Source organism: Monodon monoceros, unplaced genomic scaffold, assembly GCF_005190385.1.
Source record: "Monodon monoceros isolate NGI ecotype Baffin Bay Population unplaced genomic scaffold, NGI_Narwhal_1 Super_Scaffold_14, whole genome shotgun sequence".
Taxonomy (NCBI): domain Eukaryota; kingdom Metazoa; phylum Chordata; class Mammalia; order Artiodactyla; family Monodontidae; genus Monodon; species Monodon monoceros.
In genome coordinates this window covers 2701479-2717666 of record NW_021703770.1, presented here as the reverse complement: position 1 = coordinate 2717666, position 16188 = coordinate 2701479, and the positions used below count along the sequence as shown (strand labels likewise).

The 16188-nt window shown below is 50.4% G+C and overlaps 1 protein-coding gene across 8 annotated transcripts in view; it reads right to left on the bottom strand.

Moving 5' to 3' along the window:
* COL22A1 (collagen type XXII alpha 1 chain) overlaps positions 1-16188 on the bottom strand; it is a 254177-nt gene that overhangs the window by 184624 nt on the left and 53365 nt on the right. For 7 of the 8 annotated variants that reach the window (XR_003793573.1, XR_003793575.1, XM_029222987.1 and 4 more), the window contains exons 4-6: positions 15712-15786; positions 8374-8485; positions 4130-4253 (exon numbers count right to left, since the gene is read on the bottom strand). Coding sequence is in view for 6 of the 8 variants with exons in the window: in XM_029222987.1 (XP_029078820.1) it covers positions 4130-4253; positions 8374-8485; positions 15712-15786 (311 nt within the window). In the remaining 2 variants the exon portion in view is untranslated. The remainder of the gene's footprint in view (positions 1-4129; positions 4254-8373; positions 8486-15711; positions 15787-16188) is intronic. The other variant, XM_029222992.1, reaches the window with a different exon arrangement.

The window sequence follows — 16188 nt, the reverse complement described above, 5'->3', positions numbered from 1 at the left end:
CAAAGAGCCTGTAGCCTCCAGTGTTGGGCCGCCTCAGGTCAAACAACCAACAGGGAGGGAACCCAGCCCCACCCATCAGCAGACAAGCGGATTAAAGTTTTACTGAGCTCTGCCCACCAGAGAAACACCCAGCTCTACCCACCACCAGTCCCTCCCATCAGGAAACTTGCACAAGCCTCTTAGATAGCCTCATCCACCAGAGGGCAGACAGCAGAGGCAAGAAGAATTACAGTCCTGCAGCCTGTGGCACAAAAACCACATTCACAGAAAGACAGACAAGATGAAAAGGCAGGGGGCTATGTACCAGATGAAGGAACAAGATAAAACCCCAGAAAAACAATTAAATGAAGTGGAGATAGGCAACCTTCCAGAAGAAGAATTCAGAATAATGATAGTGAAAATGATCCAGGACCTCGGAAAAAGAATGGAGGCAAAGATTGAGAAGATGCAAGAAATGTTTAACAAAGATCTAAAAGAATTAAAGAACAAACACCTAGAAGAATTAAAGAACAAACAAACAGAGATGAACAATACAATAACTGAAATGAAAAATACACTAGAAGGAATCAATAGCAGAATACCTGAGGCAGAAGAACGGATAAGTGACCTGGAAGACAGAATGGTGCAATTCACTGCTGCAGAACAGAATAAAGAAAAAAGAATGAGAAGAAATGAAGACAACCTAAGAGACCTCGGGGACAACATTAAACACACCAACATTCACATTATAGGGGTCCCAGAAGGAGAAGAGAGAGAGGGAAAGGACCTGAGAAAATATAAGAAGAGATTATAGTCAAAAACTTCCGTAACATGGGAAAGGAAATAGCCCACCAAGTCCAGGAAGTGCAGAGAGTCCCAGGCAGGATAAAACCCAAGGAGAAACACGCCAAGACACATAGTAATCAAACTGACAAAAACTAAAGACAAACAAAAATTAAAAGCAACAAGGGAATAACATACACAACGTTAACAGCTGATTTCTCAGCAGAAACTCTACAAGTCAGAAGGGAGTGGCATGATATATTTAAAGTGATGAAAGGGAAGAACCTACAACCAAGAGTACTCTACCCAGCAAGGATCTCATTCAGATTCAACGTAGAAATCAAAAGCTTTACAGACAAGCAAAAGTAGAGAATTCAGCACCACCAAACCAGCTCTAAAACAAATGCTAAAGGAACTTCTCTAAGTGGGAAACACAAGAGAAGAAAAGGACCTACAAAAACAAACCCAAAACGATTAAGAAAATGGTCATAGGAACATACATATCGACAATCACCTTAAATGTGAATGGATTAAATGCTCCAACCAAAAGACACAGGCTTGCTGAATGGATACAAAAACAAGACTCATACATATGCTGTCTACAAGAGACCCACTTCAGACCTAGGGACACATACAAACTGAAAGTGAGGGGATGGAAAAGGGTATTCCATGCAAATGGAAATCAAAAGAAAGCTGGAGTAGTAATACTCATATCAGATAAAATAGACTTTAAAATAAAGAATGTTACAAGAGACAAGGAAGGACACTACACATAATGATCAAGGGATCAATCCAAGAAGAAGAGGTAACAATTATAAACATATATGAACCCAACACAGGAGCACCTCAATACACAAGGCAAATGCTAACAGCTATAAAAGAGGGAATCGACAGTAACACAATAATAGTGGGGGACTTTAACACCTCACTTACACCAACGGACAGATCATCCAGACAGAGAATTAATAAGGAAACACAAGCTTTAAATGACACAATAGGCCAGACAGATTTAATTGATATTTACAGGACATTCCATCCAAAAACAGCAGATTACACTTTCTTCTCAAGTGCGCACGGAACATTCTCCAGGATAGATCACACCTTGGGTCACAAAGCCTCGGTTAATTTAAGAAAACTGAAATCGTATCAAGCATCTTTTCCAACCACAACACTATGAGATTAGAAATCAATGACAGGGAAAAAAACGTAAAAAACACAAACACATGGAGGCTAAACAGTACATTACTAAATAACCAGGAGATCACTGAAGAAATCAAAGAGGAAAAAAAAATACAAATGACAATGACAATGAAAACACGACGATCCAAATGCAGCTATGGGATGCTGCAAAAGCAGTTCTAAGAGGGACGTTTATAGCAATAAAATCCTACCTCAAGAAACAAGAAAAATCTCAAACAATCTAAACTTACACCTAAAGGAACCAGAGAAAGAAGAACAAACAAAACCCAAAGTTAGCAGAAGGAAAGAAATCATAAAGATGAGAGCAGAAATAAATGAAATAGAAACAAAGAAAACAATAGCAAAGATCAATAAAACTAAAAGCTGGTTCTTTGAGAAGATAAATAAAACTGATAAACCTTTAGCCAGACTCATCAAGAAAAAGAGGGAGAGGACTCAAATCAATAAAATTAGAAATGAAAAAGGAGAAGTTACAACGGACACTGCAGAAATACAAAGCATCATAACAGACTACTAAAAGCAACTCTATGCCAATAAAATGGACAACCTGGAAGAAATGGACAAATTCTTAGAAAGGTATAGCCTTCCAAGACACTGGATTAACTCAAAATGGATTAAAGACCTAAATGTAAGACTGGACACTATAAAACGCTTAGAGGAAAACATAGGCAGAACACTCTTTGACATAAATCACAGCAAGATCTTTTTTGACCCACCTCCTAGCGTAATGGAAATAAAAACAAAAATAAACAAATGGGACCTAAGGAAACTTAAAAGCTTTTGCACAGCAAAGGAAACTATAAACAAGACGAAAATACAACCCTCAGAATGGGAGAAAATATTTGCAAACCAATCGACGGACAAAGGATTAATCTCCAAAATATATAAACAGCTCAATATTAAAAAAACAAACAACCCAATTAAAAAATGGGCAGAAGACATAATTAGACATTTCTCCAAAGACGACATACAGACAGCCAAGAGGCACATGAAAAGCTGCTCAACATCACTAATTATTAGAGAAATGCAAATCAAAACTATAATGAGGTATCACCTCACACCAGTCAGAATGGGCATCACCAGAAAACCTACAAACAACAAATGCTGGAGAGGGTGTGGAGAAAAGGGAACCCTCTTGCACTGTTGGTGGGAATGTAAACTGATATAGCCGCTATGGAGAACAGTATGGAGATTACTTAAAAAACTAAAAATAGAATTACCATATGACCCAGCAATCCCACTACTGGGCATATACCCAGAGAAAATCATAATTCAAAAAGACACATGCACCCCAATGTTCACTGCAATACTATTTACAATAGCCAGGTCATGGAAGCAACCTAAATGCCCATCAACAGACGAATGGATAAAGAAGATGTGGTACATATATACAATGGAATATTACTCAGCCATAAAAATTAACGAAATTGGGTCATTTGTAGAGACGTGGATGGACCTAGAGACAGTCATACAGAGCGAAGTCAGAAAGAGAGAAACAAATATCGTATATTAACGCATATATGTGGAATCTAGAAAAAGGTACAGATGAACCGGTTTGCAGGGCAGAAATAGAGACACAGATGTAGAGAACAAATGTATGGACACCAAGGGGGGAAAGCAGGGGGGCAGGGGTGGTGGTGGGGTGAATTGGGTGACTGGGATTGACATGTATACACTAATATGTATAAGACAGATAACTAATAAGAACCTGCTGTATAAAAAGTAAATAAATAAAATTAAGAAAAAAAGAAAAAAAGAAAGTGAACGTGTCTCAGAGGCCACACCAAGAAAGGACTAGACACGAGGTCTGAACCCAGGTCGTGCTGACTCTAAGCCAGTTTCTTGCACTACATAATGAACGTGCTGCTAAGAGAGCATGTGCCGTAGGACAGCAGCACGGGCTGCCACCTCCCTCGCTGGGCTGAGGGTCCCTGAGACAGGAACTGGGCGTTCTGCCCCACCAGGTGACGGGTACTTGACCGTCAAGGAAGAAGTGCAGCCCTCTGGCGGTCTGCCAGCCCCTGCAGGTGCCCTGCGCCTCTATGGACACCAGACCCTCCATCTCCCAGGCCCAGGACAGAGACCCCAGGAAAAAACATGGTGGTTGATGCCAAGCCCACGAGAAGGAGAAAGAAATCTGCACCGAGACAAGGCGTGCTGCTCACACCTGCGGGATGCCGTACTGGTCGATGACCTGCCAGATATACCAGTCTTCTTTCCGAGACATCTTCCGGAGCCGGAAGGTGGTGACAAAGGCATACTCATCAGGCAAGCCTTGCGGGAACACATCCCTGGAGGGAGACAGAGACAGATGGCGCCAGGCTGAGAGAAGGGGCTGCAAAGGAGGCCCACGCACCCCGGGGTCACAAAGTCCTGCCACTCTGACCGCCTAGGGTTCTAAAGTCCACCTGCTCGCCTGCCTTTACCGCCTTTCCCTTCAATCAGGGCCTCCATACAACCCTCCGCGGACCCTCGCTGTGGCCCCTTCATTGTCCCGGTGCACCCACCCTCAGCCCCGTCAAATCCACCCCCGCAGTGCTCGTCTGCTTCCGTCTCTCCAAAATCAGTAATAAATGCTGAACTGCTGCCCCGCCACGGGGCCAAATGTGGCTGAGAACTGCAGCCCTCACCTCTCCCTGCCTGCTGCCCCTCGGCAAGGCCACACTGTCACATCTTAGCCCGCGTGGTCCCTGCTCCACGTGCCAGGACATCCTCCGTCTCCACAGAGCACTGGTTTCCTGAGCTCGGGGGACCAGGCCCTCAAATGGGGGAATCCCTCGGCCCCTGCAGCTCCAGCCCAGACAGCCCTGCACTGCCCTTTCCCCTACAAATTCCGCACGCACGTTGTTCCGTGACAGAAGCTACGGACGTACGGTGTTGTGATGCCCCGCCCTAGCTGAGGGCGGCCAGGCTCTCACGGGGTGACTCCTGCACCCTGCTGCTCAGTGGTCGAGCAGACGCTCCCCTGCAGACAGCGGCGGGTCTCCAGAGCTCTCCTCTTAACCGCCAGCTGTTGCCCGGCACTCCCGCTCACGGCGGGCCAAACCCTGCTCTGGGGGCAAAGAATGCGAGGCGCTGCCTTCTGCATTGGAGGAGGTGGAAACCGTCTGGCCAGAGAGCCAGGAAGGGAAATGAGGAGGCGTCTGGGTTTCTGGTTCTCAGACTCGTGGGCCCTCAGGGACCCTTCGTTTGGCTGTAGAACCTATGAGTACAGACTGGTCCTCCCTCTGTGATCTCGGTTCACAGATCCGAGCCGGGAGTTGGCCCAGCCGTTCAGAGTCGTTCTCTGAGCTGGGATTTCACCCAGGATCACATCCAGGCACGGGGAGCAGTGCCCTTTACTCCCTCGGGCCTTCCCAGGATTCAGGGACATCCTAGGTCGCTGCCACACGGGAGGGATACGGGGCTTCCCCACCGCTCTGCAAGGACACAGGCTGTGGAGCCTCAGATGGACATTGCCCTTCAATTTTGTTTTTCTTCTCATTGCATTAATGAGGCCAACTATGCTACTGTTCTTTTCTAAACACGCTTACTTCTCAATGCACATGTATGTGTAATATACAAATATGCTATGTATGTACATCCACTATACCTATACATTGATAACTATATTTATATTTATATCTCTATCTATAGGCACACCTCGTTTTGTTCTGTTTTAGCCTTACTGTGCTTCACAGATTCTGTGGTTTTTTTAAAATTGAAGGTTTGTGGCAACCCTGCACCAAGCAAGTCCCTCAGTGCCAATGATATGTACACTGTTTTTTAAGACGTAATGCTGTTGCAAACTTGAAAGACTACAGTATGGTGTAAACATAACTTTTATACACACTGGGAAACCAAAAAATGTGACTCTCTTCGTTTTGATATTCGCTTTATTGCAGTAGTCTGGAACCAAACCCACAATATCTCTGGGGTGTGCCTCTATCTCTCTCTATCAAGAGACTAATACTTTTTCTTAGGCTGTGTATACATACACATATACAAGAGAGGGTAAAGGGATTGGAGTTGAAGGACCAACCTGAGTTTGAGGCCAACCTCTGCTTCCTAGGAACTATGAGATTTGGAACAGGTTACTGTCCCATTTTGAGCCTCAAATGTCACACCACATAAATGCTGAGAATAATACAAGCCTTGCTCCCCCCATTTTACTGTGGTGAGAAATAAGTGAGATAAGGTGTGTAAAGTGCCCTTGAAACGTTTAGCAAGTAAGAAAAATACAAATATTGACACCCCTTTTCATTATGAACAAAATTAACCCATACATTAAAAATTATACGTGTATGTATGTATCTGCGTAAATTGCATTAGAAATGAAAGGGATGCTATTCTCACTCAACACGTCAGAGCTCTGTCGGTTTGGTTCTGTTTTGCCATTAAAACAAACTCGAAACCATGTAGAAATTCCTTCTCAGGACGACTCAGCATAACATGAGCCCAAATCCATTTCCCAGAAACACTTCAGCCCCACGTCCAGAGAGCAGAGTCCAAAGCCATTGTGCTGTTTGCTCCAAATGTCCTGATAGAAAGACGGCACCCTCAGCAAGTGGGAGGCCTCTGCTGGGCTCCCCACCACATGTGTGTAACGTGTGCTTTCCTCCCTCTGTTTTGTTCTTTCTCTATTACACGTTTGCTTTATTGTTATTATTATCATTTTTGGCCACACCATGCAGCTTGCAGAATCTTAGTTCCCCCACCAGGAATCGAACCTGGGCCCCCTGTGGTGGGAGTGTGGAGTCCTAACTGCCAAGGAATCCCCTTGTACGTTTGCTTTAAAGTGAAGTTGCCTGTGATTTTTTTTTTTTCTGTTTCTAAGTGGTATGGATGAATTGGACAAGTTAGGCCAAAGAAGTAAGGGGAGTTAAGTGGGAAATGGAACCTGGATTCTGTTCATCCCTGTGTGGCCCCCAAATGAGCATGGGACCAGGTGATTAAGATCACCCAGCATCTGTATCTCAGCCCCTGTGTGGACAGAACAACACCCACAGTCAGGAAGGCACGCCTCCCTTGAGGGTCTGCTGACTGTGATATGGTCTCCATCGCAGGGCAAGGAAACGGGACCCAGAGAGAGAAACTGACGTAGCGTTTCCTGTTCTGAACCAGCACTGTCCCGGGATGCTGGCGCTGTGAGCCGTGGAGGACTTTAGGGCCCGATACAAGTGCCTGGTGCAAGGCTGGCACTCAGAGAACGCCCACCGAGCTGGAGAAACGATTGCACGCCTGCAAAATGCAAGCTCTGAGGCCTGATGTGGCAAAGCCCACCTTTGCCAGGCTAGTATCTAACGGAGGTTTCTCACTGATCGTGGACTGATTCATCCCCTCCTCCAGGCAGGGCTCAGCTCCACGCTGGGACTCAGCAGAGACCAGACTCAGGCCCTTCCAGGAGCTTCTCCCACAGCTGGGGAGACAGTCTGCAAATGACTCATTGCACAATCGAGTCGCTGGCTTCAATGTTGCTACATTTTATGCAGGAGGACAGGTTGTGAGGAGAGAAAATAAGGGGAGGCCTGGCTTAACCTCAGAGTTAGGGGGAGGCATCCTTGAAAGCAGGACAGATGAGCTGTACTTCGAAGGACAAGCAGGGGTAGAGAGAGGGCAGTGCAGACAATGATAGGCCAGGACGAACCTGATGCCGGAAAAGCAGCACGGGGCTAGATCACACACAGGGTCTTCCCAGGCCCTTAGCTTAAGAACACTCAGAAGTAAATAAAGAGTTTTAAGATGAAGGATAACGTCAAGATAAAATATCACTTTTCATTTTCAAAAGACCATTCTGCCTGAGAGGAGAAGAACGGAGCATTAATTTTGGTGTCATCATTAACCCTGGACTGGAGACCCCACAGGCGTCAGACCCTGGACTCATCTTTGCATCATGACCCTCTCAAATGACGCTGCAAGGCGGACACATTCACCTCACATGAAACAGGTACCATGACTGGGGCACAGGGACCTCCCATGACTTGTGTAAGGCCAGGCACCCAGCAAACACTGAACTGGGTCTCCACTGGCCAAAACGACTACACGACTCTGGGTGGTGCTCTGCCTGCGTGTCATGCAGTGGCTGGTCCACAGGAGGTGCCGTGGATCTAAGCCATAAATGATAAACGTTTGTAGTTTACTGAACTAACAGAAAAATGCAGGCATGAATGGATGGAGGATGAACACCACACCTGTACGGACAGGTGAGTGTAGAAGGACCAGGGGACCAATAACGTCAACGGTAATACATGGTTAAGAACGAGGCTGAATTCCTGGGTCAGTGATTCGGCTGCTTCATTTCAGGGTGACCTCACCAGGCACTCTGTAGGCGAAATCCCTGCCCAGTGCTCAGTGGGCAACCGTGCTGACCAGCACCTTCCCACCCTTTCAGAGGCGTCCCGGGCAGGTTTGGAAGGAGAAGCAAGCACTCACTCGGTCCTTTGCACCACAGGGAAGGCTCCCATCCGGACGTAGGAACTCTGCGCCCCGTTCTCTCTCTCCCCCAAGATCGCCTTCACACTGAACAAATCCATCAGGTCAAAACCTGTCCAAAGAGAAGAGCCAGGAGTGAGTTTGGCCAGAGGAGCCCGGGAGACAGAGGAAAAGCACATCTGCTCTCTGGGAAGGTGGCCAGCCCGTCCTGCCCTGGGGGAGCGGGATTTAAGCACAGGGAACTGTGCAAATCCATCTCCGAGGTGAAAACAGAAACAACAGAGGGAGAAGATGGACAGCTTCTGTTTCCATAGCCAATTGCAGGAAACACACAGAGACGCTGGGGTTTCCGATGAAACATGAGCCTTCGTGAAAGTCCTGGATCACAGGCAAGCATGGAGTAAGCAGTCGGCCACCATTCTGGCCGTGTGGCTGGCATTCAGGGAGCCCACGTGGAGACACCCGGCTCACAGAGCCTGGCTCTGCAGGCTAAGTGGCAACTTCGGCTTTCCTTCTTGCAGCCACATTTCCGCAATTCACTCGGACTCTGCTTGAATTATAATTTAGCAGCATTTAAACTGCATGATTTTAAAGAGCGAAACATCAGAGAGAAGAAAACTCTTCGTGACTCTGCATTAACGGAAAGGCGCGTTTCCTTTTGTCATGGCTCTGAGAAAGGACCCTGCTCACTGGCCACACGAAGTAATGGAAAAGACACGAACTTTGGGCTCAGGCGAGCTGGCGGGACGGGGGTCATCCAGCTCAGTCACATATTTGTGGGATGCTGAGCGGGTTACAGAACCCGCAAGAGCCTCAGTACTCGGTCGTGACAGAGGCTTGACACCCGCCACCTTGGCTCTCAAGAGAACCCCAGGCGGTCGCTCAGCCGTGGCAGGAAACCGACTCAGCAGGTCAGTTGTTCACTCAGGATTCTCCACCATCAGCAGCACAAACTTATCCACGACCCCCTACAAAACCACCTGGACCAGTCTGGGGGGGCTGACTTGAGTCCTGCAGCTGGGGTCCTCAGAGGTGCCCAACCACGAGGCCCACACGGAGGCAACGGTGGGATGTGCCGGCCTGACACTGCGTCCCTGGGGAAGGGGAACCTCGCGGCAGATGAGAGGAAGCCGCCTGTGGGTGGGCACCAGGCCTCACGCGTCTCCGCGTCCCCAGGCTAACACACCACGCATCAGTGGCACCTAACCCACGAGGCTTCAGGAAGGTTCTTGCTGTCTCCAGCATCCTGAGACGCTGCCACGGAAACCAGGAAGCGAGCTCGCAGGGCTCCCATTAGGATGATTAAAACATCTTCTAACTGGATTCTGTCCTAAGAGATGGTTTAGTCATTCAAGTTGTATTCTGAGAGCCTCTCTGTTCCAAGCCCAAGCCCTGTGTAAGATGCTGCAAGAGCAGAAAGGAATTAGCAGCAACTGAGAGTTTCAGCAGCAGAGTCAGACAGGCCTGGGCTGTGTTCCTGACCACCAGGTCCTAGCTGTGTGACCTTAGGCAGGTTGCCTGACGTCTCTGAGCACCAATTTCTTCATCTGTAAAAAGGGGATTGTCTTTGCACCTCATAGGATTGTGGTGAAGCTTGGATATGATACAAAGCTCTTCGTACGGAGCCTGACATAGGGCAGAAGACCCACAAAATAATTTTCATATTAATTATTTCCCTTTACAATGATTACAGCCTCTTCTCCCACTAGATTCTATCCGTGGGATAGAATTTCTTTACGCATTCAATACATATTTTTTGAGATCCTGCTCTGTGCCAAGCATGTATGAGCACTGGAGACACAGCTGGGAGAACTGGTACCCTAGTGGGAGACCAATAATAAGCACATGTCCAGCACAAATGTAAAGGACAATTTCAGGCAGGAGGAATAATTAAACAGGATTTGATGGGAGGTGAGCAGGGGTGACCGGGCAGGCCTCAGGGGGCGGGCCACCTGAGCAGGGGCTGTTCCAGGCCTGGGGCAGGGCCTGTGATGGCCTGGGAAGGGATTCCATGCAGAGCAAGGCTGTGCTGAGATTGAGGCCCTGGGGGACTCTAGGCACCGGCCCCTCCCCAGCCCCTGCCACTCTGAGGTTGCCTAGTTCTCAGAAAATGACTAAGAGTTGCCATCATGTCATTTCTAAACAGCATCTCACACACCAGCGAATTAACAGAATTCATGGCACAACGTTAAATGAGATTTGGTCCTTAAGATAGAAAACGTGTACCCAGAAGCTCCCTCATGGATGAAGACAGCACACCTTGGAACAGTGTGCCCTTTAGTGCCCACTGAGGCAAACGACCTAGGCTCCCCAGAGGTGCAGGGGCCCCCCAAGGGGCAGGCGCCCCCCAATGTCATCACCCGCAGCTCTGGGTTTAAGGCCTCACAGAGCCCGGCGGGTCCAGCGGGCTCAGCGGGTGGAACGCACTGGGCCACACGAGGAGGGATCTCGTGAAGATCCGAAGGGCCGCCCGTGCACTGCGGCCCTGGACCTGGAAGTGACCCGCAGGGCTGGGAAGCAGAGGACAGTGGGAGGGGCTGGTGCCTGGGAATGGGGTGAGTGGCCCACAGGGGTTCCATGGAAGGGACACCGAGCGGTAAAGGGCCCGTTTAGGCTCCGGTTCTGTTCCCAGGAAAGGCAGAAGAGGCGGGCGCAGGTTTTGGAGCCACTCTGCCCGGGTGTGAAAGCAGGCCCAGCGCCGGCCGGGCCACAGCCCGCATCCTCGTGCCTCCTTCAGCAACGAGGCAAGGGTAAGGGCCCGACTTGCAGGCTCGCCGCCTCGGGGCCTCCGGGCATCCCTGCCATCTCCCCCTGCGGGAGCAAGTGGGTCCCGGTGGGCTCTCCCGTTTGTCAGCACTCAGAGGCTCTCAGCGGCCTGGGAGCAAAACCCCTGGAGCGGTAACTGCCTGGACATGGGGTGGGCTTTCGCTCCAGGGAAGCAGCCACTTTCATTTAAGGAGGGAAAGTGGGGACCGGAGAGCATCTCAGTGAGACACACCTGGGCCCTCCCTGCTCTTAGACTCCGCAGCTCCACGACTCTGGCGCAACTACTCAGCTCCTGCAAACTCCCACTTCACAGGGCTGCCCAAGGCCCACAGGGATGCGCGGGCCCCGGGGGCTCCCACTGAGTGCCGGCTCTGACTCAGAGAGCGGGCTCAGAACCTGGCGGGCACGGGCCCGATGCCGCCCACTACGGTGCCAGGCAGAAGGGCAGAGAGGCCTGCTCCTCCACTTCACAGCTCCGTCCCTGTCACTGGAAACCGCCCCCTGAAGCTGGGCTTCCTGGTAGCAGTCATGTGTGGGAGAATAAAAAATAGCTTTAGAAAAGCAAACATATGCTCTACTTTCTAGTTCCACTTTCGCTGGCTTCCATGGATAAAAACAAAGACTTAAACACCACAAAACTCTGAACAACAAGCAATTAACTAGGAGGCAGCAAAGGGCGCCGAGAGAAAGATGAATTGCCTGCAATAAATAAAGGCCGGGAAGGAAAATGAAAAATGTTCCCGAGGTAAAGGGACCCTGATGCGAGGCACCGCGCGATAAAGCGGCGATCGTTTAATGTAGAAACCGCAAGGATGCACCTTCCCGAAGTCACGGACTCAGCTGAACCAGGTGGTATCAGGGACACCGTGACGATCGCCCAGAGTCCTTCAAAGGCCCGCGCTGGACGAAGCTTTGCCGGACCCCCAGGCACGGAAGTTACTCCCGGGTCTTTCGTGGGTCTGGCCGAGGTGCACACGGTTAATCTGTCCCCAGGAGAAGGTGAGCAATTTGAAGGATGGGACCTGATCTGATTCATGTTTCCATCCCTAAAAAAGTAAGAGCTCTGGTTGTCGTTCTTAATTGAGGCACCGTCAGTGGAAAGAGGGAAGGAGAGAAGAAAGGAATTCACTAAACCATTAAGGGCCTCCTCCATTTAGATGCCCTGTTGGCTGCTCCAATGTTCAACAGGACAAAATCCCAGCCCCAACCCCCAAAAGTTTAGTGTCTACAGAGAAACAGGCACAGAGAGAAGCTGTGTTGGTATCATGGATGGGTAAACGAGAAGGAGGGGGAATGGCTGGGCTTGTATAACAGCACATGGAATATTTTCCCTGCCCAGCTGAGGAGCAATCAGGGAAGGCTTCCCAGAGGAGGTAAGGCCTGGCCTGAATTTAAAGAACAAATAAAACCTGGGCAGACAGAGTTGGAGGGAAGGGCATCCAAGGTAACTGGATGTGCAAAGGTCACCGGACCTGAGTCACCGAGGTTCTTTCTGAGAATCCCACTATTTCGGGATGTCAGGAGCCATGGTTAGGGGAGTGAGCTAGGCAGGGGCAGACCAGGCTGGGCTCTGTCGGCCATACGAGGCGGTTTGAGTTTCTTTCTACAGGCAGTGGGGAGCCGCGGAAGGGCTTTAAAGCAAGGGAGAAACACAATCTTGTTTCTGTGCTCGAAGACCATTCCGGCAGTGGGGATGGAGGAGGCAACGGTGGGATGTACCGGCCTGGGGGAGACTGGGGAGGACTAGACTTGGAAACACAGGCCTGGGAGGAGGGAGGGAAGGGGCACTGAGCTGAGACTATCTGAGATGCTCGTGACATGGCGACTGTTATCTGGAGGTCGGAACTCAGGTAGGAGCAGAGAGACATTAGGATGTCTGTGGCCCAATCTCAGAGCTGGACCGTGCCCAGCACTTTCTTTCAGCTTTAAATAGCTGACCCCCCAGGAATGTTGTATAACACCTTCAGTCACTAGAATTTGCAGAACATTCCGTTTTTAGAGCCGGGAGGGGTCCTCAGAGATATCATGTCGGATGTATTGTTGCGTAAGTGGGGAAACTGAATCTCAGAGAGTCGGGTGATGGACCCAGGCCTCCAACCTGCTTTGTCTGTTCTGTTCCCCGTGCTCACTGTTCCAGCCCAGATAAGCCCTAAAAATAGCTGGAGTCATTTAAGGAACCGCCTGGAGGTGAGGCTTTGGGGAACTGCATTTTTTACAAAAGCTGCTCCGGTTACCCGACTGCGTCTAAGTTGGCAAGTATGCGGCGCCATCTCTCCCTAACTCCGGTCTCAGCTCCAGCTGGCAGGAGCCTTTCTTCTGGTCTGGTTATAATTAGAGGAGATGATAGATCCCGCAGGCTCTCTGCTCTCAGAGCTGCACAAGCAGGGCATCTGCACCGTTTGCTGATGGATGCCCACCCAGCGCTGTGATTTACTTCCTGGGGGCCTCGGAGCCCACCAAGGGGAGGCGAGGTTCCAGGCTTCACTGGCGGCAGATCCACACAGCGGATTCCGCACAGAGGGTCCCGTTTCTATCCAATCACAAGACTCCTCAGCGAGATCCTCACACGCCAGAGCCGAAAGGATTTGTTCCCAGCTTGCGTAAGCACACGTGTGCACACACAGACGTGCACACACGCACATGCGTGCACACACACGTACACACAGACACTTTCTGAATCTTCCCGGCCAGAATCAGTTATTCTTCAGTGGAAAAAAATACTAGGGGCTCTTCAGTCCGTAGAACGAGAGGAAAGCTCCTTCTGAGTTACAGACGATAAGGCAGATGAAATGGTGCTCATTTGCGTCTCCTCCCTCCCTCCCCCTCTTCCTTCCGACGGGCTGGATGTGAGCCCTGACTCCGCCACAAACTCAGGCAAATTACTTAATGTGTCTGTACCTGTTTCCCCAGCTACAAAAGACACAATAGTGCTGGTCTCCTACGCTGTAAGGGTTAAATGAGAAACTAAGTGCAAATCCCTTGGCAGGCAAGGACGTGGTAAGCATGTAAGTGCTGGTAAGCGTCAATTATTACTATTTCTGTTATTAATGGTATGACTGTCGTAACTTCGCTTCTGTGAACAGACACACTGGATAATGAATTATTTAGGGGAGATACCGTTACGAAGGATTCATCGCTCAGGAAGCCCGATATGGATGATGCAGCAAGGTAAAGATCTGCCTTCCAGGGTGACCTCAGCGGAAGTTACTCGGGGGCAGAGCCGGCAGAGGCCCAGCCAGGCTCGAGGGATGGAGAATAGATTACCCAGAGCCAGAGCTCCGCTGGGTAGTACCGAGGCAATCAGTGGGGACATCCGTGCTCCCAGCAGTTTTGCCCTTTGGACGGTGACTCGGCTATAAATATTTTCACTTCAAGGTAGCTGCATTAACACAGTGACTGGGATGGAAGCCATCTTGCTCTCAGGAGTTAGACAAAGACATCCTGATAGAGAGAGTAAGCACCTCATTGAGCACTGACTACAGCCCAGGCGCTCCCCCCAGAAATGCTAGTTTATCCGGGAGACGCTCGATGGAGGAGAAGGGTCAGCAGGGAAGGAGGCACGGCAGCTGAAGAGGAAAGCAGCACCAAGCCGGCTGCCCCCTGTGGGGACGTGCTGGCAAGTGGGTCAAGGGGCCGGGTGTTTCTTTACCGACGCTCACTGCTTGAGCGCTGGGTTACTCCCGAGGAGTGTTAATCCCCTGGCACGTTTCACCTGCCGTGCACACGGGGAGCACAGCCTCCTGCCGTTCTAGAAACAACGCTCAGGCGCCAAGGTGCAGATGCTGGCGTGTTCGCATGGGCAGGCGAACCCGGGCAGGGTCCCTGGGGAAGGGGCAGGGCACTGCAGCACCTACAAGACACCGGGTTCTGATGGCCCGGGGCTCACTGCCTTGGATGGGAGACTGACTGCACTGGTTAGAAATGGACCCGAGATGCTTTGGGGTGGAGAGACGGGGCTCCTGACAGGGCTGGCGTTGGTGAGGGGAGCAGGGCTGGTGTCCTGCAGGGAGGAGAACTTCCCTGAGATCATGCACTTGAAGTGTTCAGCTGGACGCCTGGGAGCAGCTAATGGATGCTCATCACCATCGGGACGAGGGGGCCGGCTCAGCGTCCCCCGCGCACCCAGTTACCCAGTCGTGGTCGCGTTCAGAGTCAGCCTCCGCGGAGTTTATTTCTGCCGCTGGCTCCGCAGTCGTGTGTCTCTGTGTTCCCTCATCCGTTGATTCATTCATGTATTTATGACTCTGATTCACTCCCAAATGCATTTATTTATTCACCCTTTGCCCGGCTGCCAATCACTCGCTCACCACGTCACTCACTCCACTGCATTCTCTACCGACCCTACAGCATCACCACCTGCTCCCAGAGGGAACACGTGAACGGTCTTCCCTGCTGACGGTTCGTTGACGGGAGCTGCTACCTGCACAGTTCAGACCATCCTATTAGGACTTCGGTGAAGGACAGGAATGAGGACAGCACCAGCAAGGCTACCCTTGAATCAAGGAGGGTCATGGTCAAGTCCAGCAAAAAGCACAGAAAGCAAGCCGTGTAGGGTGGCTGTTACTCTCTTACCTGTGATTTCCTTGGTTTCGCCATTGGTGTGCTTAAAGCGATCTCCCTCTACACGAAGGCTGGGGCACAGCACGTCTGAGAAAAGCAAGAGGAAAGAGAGATCGATGAGCAAACGCAGCCCACGGTTCCTCCAGGGCACGTGACGTCATTGGGACCCTGCGCCAACCCCCCTGCACGCAGGACGTCCAGCATGGGGCAGACGCAGAGGCAGCGCCACACTGACGGAGTGTTTCGTTTACTCCCAAATGTACTTGTTAAGCATCGGCCCTGCCAATTCTGTGCTCGTACGGGGATGAGAGAAGAACGGGCACGGTCCCACCCACAAGGAGCTCACAGTCATCCGTTAGAGGGGGTCAGACACGGAGGTCCACACGATCAACGCGGTCATAAGTGACAGAAATGGGTCTGGGTTGCTAGGGCACTAAGGACTCTGATCCAACACCTAGCCCAGCCTGGGGAGGTCAGGGAAGCTTTCCT